A 10,719-nucleotide genomic window follows, 5' to 3' on the forward strand; every position below is an offset into this window, starting at 1 on the left:
GTCCGCCGCCCGATAGATCTCCTGTGACTAATAGCACATCCAACAGACGGCATATAGATCCATCTACTCCTTACCCCGGCTTTTGTAGTCCCGAAGTGCCTTCTGCTTCGCTCATATCCAATCATGGCGTCGCGCGCACGCTGCCGCTGTATGCTTAAATGGCTTCCCCTCCACCCGACAATATAGACAGCAGCCCATTATTGTCTCAAGATCCCTCTCGTATCGGCTCAGCACCTCATTGCAAACTCGGGCCTGGCGAAGAACCTCACTGGGCCCAGTAAAAACCATCTCGCTGGCCATGGAGCACTGTTCACCCTCACCCTCACCCCCGCTCGCTACTTCTTCCGCCTGGGGCTGCGGTAGATGGAACTCAAGATCGGTCGGCCGGCGTTCGATGTGGTGGTTGGGATAGACGCCGCAAAGCTCATCGCCTTCCATGCACCACCTCTAGTCCGACCGCACATCGAGGAATTGGCTCATGATGCCGCGCGAACACTGCTGCTGCGTGAGGTATAGCTGCATGGCCTCCTGGTCTGCCCCCAGCTGCCGGTCTAGCTGCGGTTGCCAGGCCGCGCTAAGTAAGACGATGGATTCTGCTACTTTGCTATCCCGACCGGCTCTGCCTGACTCCTGCGAGAATTCTGTCATTAGATTTGGGGCGCCGACGTGGATGACCCACCGGACGTGCGGATGGTCGAAGCCGGGGCCCAGCGCAGATGTGGCTACAATAGCAGGCGGGTCCGTAGCACTGAGCTACTGCTCGATGACCGCCCTCCTCTCCTCCTCCGTACCAGAGTCAGCCGTGTATGACGGGCACCCCAGCAGGTCGGCGAGCTCCGCCACGAGCTCTTTCGTCTGACAGTATAAGATGATCTTATCCCGTTCGCTCTCGAAGAGGTCCTTCCGGGTCCAGCAGGTTTGGACAAGACGAGCCGCCCTCTGGCACAAGGTGCCCAAGCCTCGCTCACGCCGTATGATGTACCGGATGTTCGGCCGATTCGTCGACTCCCTGACTATATGCGGCCGAACGAGCTTATTATGCTCTATAAAGAGCTCTTGGTAGTCTGGCGGGAGCGTCGCCGTCAGCCAGACTGTCTGCGTCTGAACCCGCCGCACGTACCAGCCCAGCTGCGACATGCACCGCCGATAGTCGTTCGCCGTGATGGTCAGGTGGCACTCGTCAATCACGATCCGGTCCAGCCGCTGTCGGTCCGCAAGTCGGTTGGCATACTCCAGGAAGCTTTCTGTGCAGGCGGCCTCGGCCGACATGATGACCAGCGGCGCCGACTTGGACGACCCTGGCGACCACACGTAGTGTTTCAACGCCACCTTGCCGAGGCGAACGAGCATGTTACCGCGGAGGGCCACCGTAGGTAATATTAAGATGGTCGTCGCAGCGCCTTCGAGCGTAGCACTAACCATCACTATTAGTGTCTTGCCTGATCCGGTCGCAAGGATAATGATGACCTGCTCGGCTGGTCGCGGGCCCAATGTCGCCAGCATGCCATCTCGCTGACCTGGGCGACGTAATTGCAGCCCCGGGTCGTTGTATAGCCTGCGAGCCACCTTCAGCAGGCCGTCCTCCTTCTGGGCCGGCCTTGTGCGAAACCGCGCCTTCTTGCAAGCATTGAGCAACCCCTGCGCCTGCGTCCCTGATACCGTATGCGGCCGCTTCCCCTGGAGAAGTTGATCGACCCGGAACAGGGAGCGCCAGCTCTGCGATGCACGGTAGGCGCGATGGAGCAGCGTGCTCATCGTCAGCGTCGTGCTGCTAGCATAGGCATGGTTGAACGTGCGGTAGCTGTGGTTGCTCATTCCGGCCAGGTCCGCGAGGGCCGCCTTATCCTCGACTTCCTTAGCTGCCGCGATCTCCTCTAGGTCAAAGTTGGCCCGCTCCTTGGCGCTGAACTTCTCCTTGGTGATGGAAGCAGCAGCCTGGCGCCACCACGCCACCTGGAACTGCGGTACCTCGGCGCGTGCGTAGGCCCTGCGAAGGCAGGAAGAGATCGCGGTGTCCCTCTAGACCTCGCCGTCCAGGCTCGACCATAGGTACGGCGATAGCAGGGCGCCGGGCTTTCTCTGACGAAGGAAGACCTGGCGCAGCGGCGGCACCAGAGCTAGATATGTCAAGAGCAGATCTCTAATCGCGCGGGGCAAGAAGCGGATGTTTTCCGTCTCGGCACCAACCTGTTCCTGGCTCTTGTGATACCGCACGTATACTATGACTATCTTCTCCCAGATTAATATGCATCGACGACGACCTGTGTTGGTGTAGGTGACGGAAAGTAGCTCCGGCGCCCGCAACGGAGGAGCCGGCGGAACATGGATGAGCGTCACCATCCGCTTCAGGAACTCTTGCACGTGCGCCTCGTAGCAGGCCATTGCCTTCGGACATAGGCTCAACCCGCCGGCCTGATCGGTCCGCACATAGACCCCTCGCAGCTCAGCCCTATGCTCGATCTGCCGGAGCAGGGCGTCCTGCGTTCCCTTTAGGATCTCGGCATTCCTCTCGTCCGTCAGCCACGAGCCGCCGTAGTCGTCGAGGTCCAGGTCGTCCTGTAGTCTCCACGCTTCGATTGGTGCAATATCATTCGCACCGAACAACAGCTCATCATACAGAAGCGAATGCGCCTGGCGAAACTCTGATACGACCAGCTGCGACACCTGTTCCATGTGTAGCTTGGTTCCCATGTAGTCGATCGTCTGGCCGTCGAGAGACCAGCGTGCCTGGTTCTTGGCGAAAGCCGTTCGAGATGCTGCGAAAAGGTAGAGCCGCCACTGCAGGATATGACCGAAGGGTGTCTCTGCCATCTGCTGGAAGTACTTTTTGCACATCTTCTCCAGCAGTTCGGGTATCCCGTCCTCGTCGTCCTGCTTGTGGAAGCACACGAAGTCGAACAGGATGAGCTGAGCAGTCCACGTGAGTGCGGATAAGTTGCTGTTGAAGTTGCCTGGTTCGTTCCAGACGCACCGTTTGCGCTGCTCGTCATCATTCGCCTCTCGCCGTGTAAAGGCCTTCTTCCGGCTGAGCATGGCGCAGAAGCTTAGTACCGCGGACCGGAACGGCCTGCTCCCGACTGTCTGGCAGATCAGGGATACGTAGAAGTTGCGAATGGCATGCTTCAGCTCAGCGTCGCGCTCGTCGTCATCTTCCTTATCGGCTGATTTTTCCTTCGCCATCTCGTCTTGTTCCCGCAGGGCATCGATGATGCCTTCCATGGCTCGCTGCTGCTGAGGTGTTGGTTCGATGACGTCCCGCGGCAACACTTGGTCCTCATTCTCCCTCGTGAAGTGACCGTCCTCGCAGAATACGACCCGATAATAGTACACGAGAAGCTGCTTCATCCTTCGGAAGTACGAGGTCAGCGAGGATTCGTTCTTAAAACTGCGGAACCCGCCGGGCTTGCCGCTGCTCGAGCCGCCGGCATCACGGAACTCATTCAACCTCTTGGCCCGCTGCTGCGTCATCTTCCGCTCGAGTGACTTATCGCTGCAGAGCTTGTAGGCGTCCCTGAGGACGGTCTCGGCCGCGACAAGGATGCGGATGAGGTCCGAGTTGTCCTCCCCTTCGCCGCCATAGTCCCCGCCTGGGAGCTTCTTCGGCGGCAGCGAGTACGACGACTGGATCTCGGCATCCCGGAGCCCCCGCATGTGGGCAGGGAACCCGGTATGGACGAGCCACGGGACTCGGTCCGCTCGTGACTCCCCGACGTCCTGCACAACCCCGGCCTGCTCCTCTAGGTCGCGGGATGCCTGGGCCAGATCCGCTTTTAGCTCATTGAATAGCTTCCCCTCCTCCTGTGACGGCGGCAGAAGGAGTCTAAGGGCCGATACCTCCCCCGATGGCGATGACGATAACGAGGGTTCTTCAACGATGAAGTAATCGATGCGTCCCTTTGCCGTGAAATACGTCTGGAGCATGCAGCCTCTCCAGAGGGGGACGGCCTCTCGGTGCTGCGAGGCCTTCATACCATGTGCTGGCATGTGCTGGTGCATCTTGGCGAGCCTCCGTGTGCAGTAGTTGCAGCCATCGCGCGTGCAGCAGTAATACCCGGTAAAGACAGCGAGGCCTTCGATCGGCCGGCAAGGTCTCGTCCTATCTGGCCTCCACTGACGGAGCTCCTCTACTGGGCGCAGGTCGTAACTCGATAAGAGCTCAATGGTCGTCCTTAGCTCCTCACCCCTCATTCGGTGCGGCTCGGCCCGCAGGTGGCTCCTCCAGCTTGCCGCCTTGGGGACTAGACACGTCCGGCATAGCCGGCAGACAACAACCCGGTGATCAGGGTCATAGCGGAGAATATCTAACCCCATGCTATGAATACGCGGCATGAATATATATATATATGATGATCATAAATAGTATATAAATATTTGACGAGGATGATGAGGATGATGAGGATGCAAAGAGTAAGGAAGGAGGGAAGGGAACGCCAGTTCTTCATTTTACAATCTAGAGACCTTACCCCCTTTTTTTCACAAACCCTCCAGAAGCGCAAAGGCTAGTTATTCACCCTCCTTCGCTCTATACGTAAGCAAACACGAGGCTAACGGTGAGGCTTTTGAGTTAGATAACTCACAAGGGTAGGAATACACTCTTCTCCTTCTGACGGATGTCTCTTTTCACCCTTCGTTTTTTAGAATTATACTTCGAATTCGTTATTCTACAAGTATATGCATATCATATCCTCGTCCTCGTCGTCGTTGTAGTGGCTCGGCGTTTCGTATTGGTTTTTGCTTTTGTTCATTGCGACCCTGGCACCAGTTTTGGTCCAATCAGCTTATGCCCTTTCACTTGAATCACCTTTCACTTCACTCAACGACCGCACGCTATCAAGCCATGTCATTTCCCACGCAAATTACGCTCTGCGAGGGTACCTACGAACCTGACCGGGGTCTGACCTTTCACTGAAAGGTCGTCGAGCAATAGTGGCTAGACCTCATCCGGAAGCCCCTAGCCCCTTCTAGCCCTAGCGGCAGCCCAGGCCCTAGGCTAGGAAAAACAGCACAACAGGTGCTAAAAGATGTAAATAAGGCTAGGCTAGCAGGCTTCCTAGAGGGCCTCCCCTCTAGCTATAGGCACGCTAGGCTAGAAAATGCTAGCTATCTCGGCCGTAAGTGGCTTAGAGTCTTACCTACCTAAAAAGCCCTATCTTTTACAGACTCTGAGATCACTGAAGCCCTCCGAAGCCAGCTTTTCTACCCAATCAAGCCTATTAGCCTACCCTGTAGCTCTTGCGGAGCTATAGCTGCCTTAGGCCATCAGGATACCTGCAAGGGTGCTAATAAAAGGTGGATTGCAAGGCATGACGCTATAACTAGAGCTTTTTTCAAAGCCCTAAGTAGCCAGCCTACCCTAGAGGTCGAGAAAGAACCCCTAGTCCACCCAGAAAGCAACCTAAGGGCCGACTTCGCAGTTACCCTAGGAAATAGCCGCTATTACTATAATATTCAAATCGTAGCTATTTCAAAGGATTCTACTAAGGAAGACCCTTATAGCACCTTAAAAGAGGCTGCCAAAGAAAAACGCAGAAAATATAGGTCCTCGGGGCCTTCTTTCAGCCTCTTATCATCTCAGCAGGTGGCCTTATAGACCTAGAGACCGCTAAGACCTATCAGAAGCTCCAGGACCTTATTGGCCCCTTTGCGGCTAACCAGCTAGATTCCTCTATAAGCCTTGCTCTCATGAGGACTAGGGCTACTTCTGCGGCTTCTATAGCCCGAGATACCCCTAGTAACCTAGCTAGGTCAATCTGGAATACTTCTAGGGCTTCTTAAGGCTATTTCGTCTTTTATTATCTCTTATCTCTTATCTCTTATCTCTTATATCTCTTATATCTCTTATATCTCTTCTCTAGCTATATTTCTTTCTCTTAGTTATATTTCTCTTTTCTTAGCTTTATTTCTCTTTCTCTTAGTTATATCCCTTCTTTCTTAGCTATATCTCTCTCTTACTTATATCTCTCTCTTTCTAGCTATATCTTTTTACTTTTATATCTCTTTTACCTTTATTTTCTAGAAAAATCTCCTCTCTTTACCTTATAAGCTATATCTTTAGCTAGAAGAAACCCTCTAGGCAAAATAGCTTAGATAGTAAATACTAACCCCAACCATAACCCTATCAGAAGCTCCAGGACCTTATCGGCCCCCTTGCGGCTAACCAGCTAGACTCCTCTATTAGCCTTGCCCTGATGAGGACTAGGGCGACCTCTGCGGCTTCTATAGCCCGAGATACCCCTAGTAACCTAGCTAGGTCTTATTGGAATACCTCTAGAAGGTCTTCCTAAGGCTAAATTCTTCTCTTATTTATCTATTATCTCTTATCTCTTATTCATCTCTTATCTCCTATCTCTTATCTCTTATTTATCCCTTATCTCTTATCTCTTATATCTCTTTTTTTCTAGCTATACCTCTCTCTCTTAGCTATATCTCTTTCTCTTAGTTATATCTCTTTTTTCTTAGTTATATCCTCTTACTCTTATATCTCTTATTTTTCCTTATCTTAGAAAGATCTCCTCTCTTTACCTTATAAGCTATACCTTTAGCTAGAAGAAACCCCCCGGGCAGACTAGCTTAGATAGTAAATACTAACCCCAACCATAACCCTATCTCTTATCTCTTTCTCTTTCTTAGTTATATCTCTTTCTCCTAGTTATATCTCTTTTCCTTAGTTATATCTTCCTTTCTTAGCTATATCATTCTTTCTTAGCTATATCTCTTATATCTCTTTTATACTCTTATTTTCCCTTTTTCTTATCTCTTTATATCTTAGAAAAATCTCCTCTCTTTAGTCTATAAGCTATATCTTTAGCTAAAAGAAACCCTCCGGGCAAAATAGCTTAGATAGTAAATACTAACCCCAACCATAACCCTAACCCTAAGAACCTTAGGTTAGCTAACCCCTAATTATAATATATAATAGGGGACAGTGGCTAAATTTGCATCGAGGATGTCAAATAGACCGAATGACTAGCCTAAGGATTGAATCTCTATCTGAAGAAGCTATCCGCCTTGCTCTACGATAAGAAAGACCTAAGTAATTTTGCGGTGGCAAAATGGCCATTATTCGATGCCCTTCGCAAAGCACGCTCATACTGACCTTGCCCAGACTCGGAAATATCTGCGCCGGCATTCTTCAGTAGCTGCACCATATCAATCCTTCCATGCTCTGCGGCACCTTCTAATGCCGTGCGTCCTTCATTTTCCGCCGGTTCTGCATTGACGTCGGCTCCCTTTTCTAGCAGGATATGCGCTATACCGACATAGCCACCAATTACAGCAAATTAAAGTGCCGTAGCGCCAAAATTCTTTGCTGGCGGCAACTGAACATTTGCGCCGTACTCGAGGAGGACTTCCACAAGCTCCAAGGAGCCATCTCGACACGCAATCTGCAAGGGACCGTGCGGACAGTGCCTTGTTGTTGCGTTTGGGTTTGCTCCATGTTGCAGGAGCGCCTTGAGAATTTCACAGTTCTTCTCCATTGTCGCGTTCTGCACACTAGTTCCAATGGGGTGATTTGTGCGTAGGTTCCCGGAATACCACTGGTAAGTCTCTGCGCAAGACGAGACGGTATCCGGATCCTGGCCATGGCTCAGGAGAATTCGGACGGTTTCCGGGTTCCCTTCAAAAGCTGCCAGTTGCAATGGCCAGTAAGCTGTTTCTGGCGGCAGTTCTTCATTCGTCCTTGCTCGCGTCTCGAGGATGATCCTCACACACTCAGGATCTCGCTGATGGATTGCTTCTAGAAGAGTTGTATATGGACCGCGGCGGTAGTCTTCGGTAATGGTGTCGGGGCTTGCGCCAGCGTTAAGGAGTGATCGCAAGAACTCCTGACGGTGAGCTACAGATGACTTAAGAGCGTGATGTAAGCTGTTTGAGAAGGCGCGTACGTCAACAATGTTACTCTGTAAGATCAGACGGAAATTCTTCAAGTGGCCTCTATCCACAGCCGTTTGGAGAGCCACGTGCAAGGCATTTCTTTTGCCTCTTCGCTCCTCGGTTGATAGTTTCTCCACGAGCAGCCTGAGCAAGACTGAATCTTCATCAGCCGCAGCTGCCTTTAGAGCAAGCTCATCGTTTGCTTCAGCTCCTTGTTCGATAAGCCACTCAGCAGTCGAAATCTTTTTCCGTTGTACAGAAGCCCAGAGAGGCGTTTCGTATGGCAGTCGTCTGTCGTGCTGGCTGCTGGGGTTTACCGATGCTCCGAGTTGCAGTAATTGGTCGACAATCGCCCACTGTTCTTTGAAAATAGCAGCAGCAAGGGGAGAGCACCACCTGTCGGGAAAGCTGCGGAGCCCCAAGCTGTCTCGAGAGGCATGTGCCATGAGGAGCTGGATAATATCGTGATCTCCGCAATGGATTGCTTTGACGAGGAGATTTCCTTTCTTCGGAGTTTCGACTTTTGCTCCGCGGTCCAGTAGTTTTTGGACGAGTTCTCTGCTTTTGCCTTCGATGGCAAGCTGTAGTGGTGTGTCCTCCGCGTTCACATCAGCGTTCACATCAGCGCCAGCTATTAGAAGCACATCTACCGTCTCCAGGTGGCCCCGACGAATTGCAACTTCAATCGAAGAACCAAGGACCGATGCAAGAGAACCTTGAGGCAAGATGTTGCTTTGAAGCAAGCAGACAAGCGTATCCTGACAGCCTCCGGCGCAGCACTTTTCAATCGCCTCTCGTAGGGCGCTACAGTCTCCGACGATGTTTGAGCAATCGTATGATCTGGTAAGACTTTTGAGGCCGGCACACGCTCCTAGCCGTATTGCAGCCAAGATCATAGCCCTCCTCTTCTGTGTCTCCGTTGACCTTCGGGATTCCATATACCAAAGCTCATCGTCTGTCGTTGGCCATTCGTCGGGAGTGACAGCCCATTCTGGAAAGTCAGCTTCTGATTCCAAAAGTTGACAGAATGTGTCATAGTCCCGTGCTTCGATGGCGGTGTCGAATGAGTAACGCGTTGGTTTGGCACCTGCGGACCACAGGGCGTCGATCAGGTCCCTGTCTTGGGCGAGGATACCAAGATCAAATGCCGAGTAACATTCAAGGTCCCAATGCTCCTCGCAATAGCCGTCGTAAGGATGGCAAGGCTTGTGATCATTGACGTCCACTTCAGCCATGATGAGCCTCTTCGCGGTTTCAAGTACCCTCGAGACTTCCCTCGAGACTTCCCTCGGATCTTCACGCCATCCCAAACGATCCGCTAGTGTTTCGCACATGCAATTCCCATAGGCCACCGAAAGGAAACGCTCTGATGAGACGTAGAGGCATTCTCGAAGTGCTGACCGAGCATCGTCGATATGGAAGCTAATCTCAGCGCCGTTGCTAATGAGGAAGTCGACCAGCTCCGGACATCGGAATGATGATCCCAAGGTCAGAGCTGAGTGCTTCTCACATATGAAATGATACCAACGGTAGTGGGGCTCTGCTGTCTTGCGCCATTCTTTCAAGGAATATTCCGTGCTGTCGGGGTCCGCCGCAATTGCGTTAACGTCCGCACCGGCGTTCAGAAGTTCATGAATCAGCGTCAGTAATGCTTCCACTTGACATCCTTTCTGTTCAGTACCCAATTTTGTGGTATTATCGTCGTCGTTGTCGTCGTTGTCGCCGTCGTTGCTGTCCGAAACGTCCCTGGCGCCGGTCCCAACAGCTTCAATGGTGGCCTCCTCGGCAAGACGACGACTCCAAAACTCCGCAAACCAACCGTAGATAGCGAAAAGTAACGGACTGCAAGACCATCCAAATTCCGCATGGTCAATTTGCGCTTTAGCTCGCAGCAGTTCTTTGACCAATTCCAAGTTGCCATTGAGACACGAGTATTGTAAAGGCCGGAGAGGAATTGGACATTCTTTATGCACGCAAGTGTTCGCGTTCGGATCTGCTCTTGCATCGAGAAGAGTACTCGCCAAAAGAACGTCCCCTTCTTCGACGGCTAGCCGAAGTAGACCTTGGAGAAGTGCTTGGTTTGATTGATCTTGGAGCAGTCGGATAATGTCTGGGCTAAATGTACCCAGACTCCTAAGCCATCTGTAGATTTCCTTCCGGTTGCCATGACCTGGGAAGTTGTTGGAGATCGCGTAGGCCATCACCTTGAGTATCTGAGTGGATGTACTGTGGTAGATATTGTCGAGGGTAATGCTTGAGCCAGGCACCTCCTTTTCAAATGCCGAGATTGGTAGGAGTGACCTAGCCGCAACAAGGATGCGATCAGACGTCGAGCTCTCGCGATCTCCGCACAGGATGGAACCCATTGTAGAAACACTTGACGTGAACGGCGGGGGGGTTCTTCAAAATTGGTGGGGTCAGCAGGTGGATCCCTCAAGCGATATCCGAATTGCTATCTTACCAAAAAAGATCGTCGTGGACCGTAGAAATTGGAGAATAGGTAGCTCCTGGAACACTCTCCGGAACACAGGATAGGGAGGAGGGGTGCAGATCTGGACGTCCGCAGGTGTCGCGGGCGATGTTGCCGCATCAGGTTCTGCAGAGTTGTTAAGCTGAAGTGACAACTGGGAACGACCTTCTTCAGCAATAATTACCTCTCGCCATGTGCAACCTCTCTAAGCTTGTCATGTAGCCATGACGGGATGATTCTTTCCGGACCTTTGCGGCAGGTACTAGCTCTCCCCTCCAGAATACGTTGGTTTCCTTTCCTTCCAGTTTTCGTTTACCGAGTCTTGACATGATGATCGGGTAGTTCCCCCCAGGCATATTCTTCTCAAAACCCCA

The 10,719-nt window shown here is 52.2% G+C and overlaps 2 protein-coding genes across 2 annotated transcripts; both read right to left on the reverse strand.

Annotated features, from left to right (window-relative positions):
* Positions 1–753: 753 nt before the first annotated feature.
* On the reverse strand, positions 754–4,311 carry MRS44_008422 (uncharacterized protein; the record flags this gene model as incomplete). The annotated part of the gene is made up of 2 exons (XM_065620910.1): positions 754–1,987; positions 2,054–4,311. The coding sequence occupies 2 exons, from the start codon at positions 4,309–4,311 to the stop codon at positions 754–756; spliced, it is 3,492 nt and encodes a 1,163-aa protein (XP_065476982.1).
* A 2,969-nt stretch (positions 4,312–7,280) lies between these two features.
* Positions 7,281–10,241, reverse strand: MRS44_008423 (uncharacterized protein; the record flags this gene model as incomplete). The annotated part of the gene is made up of 1 exon (XM_065620911.1): positions 7,281–10,241. One exon carries the CDS (start codon positions 10,239–10,241, stop codon positions 7,281–7,283), a length of 2,961 nt encoding a protein of 986 aa, XP_065476983.1.
* Between the last annotated feature and the right edge of the window lie 478 nt (positions 10,242–10,719).

Source organism: Fusarium solani, assembly GCF_023522795.1.
Source record: "Fusarium solani strain SB1 chromosome Unknown bctg00000005, whole genome shotgun sequence".
Lineage (NCBI taxonomy): Eukaryota > Fungi > Ascomycota > Sordariomycetes > Hypocreales > Nectriaceae > Fusarium > Fusarium solani.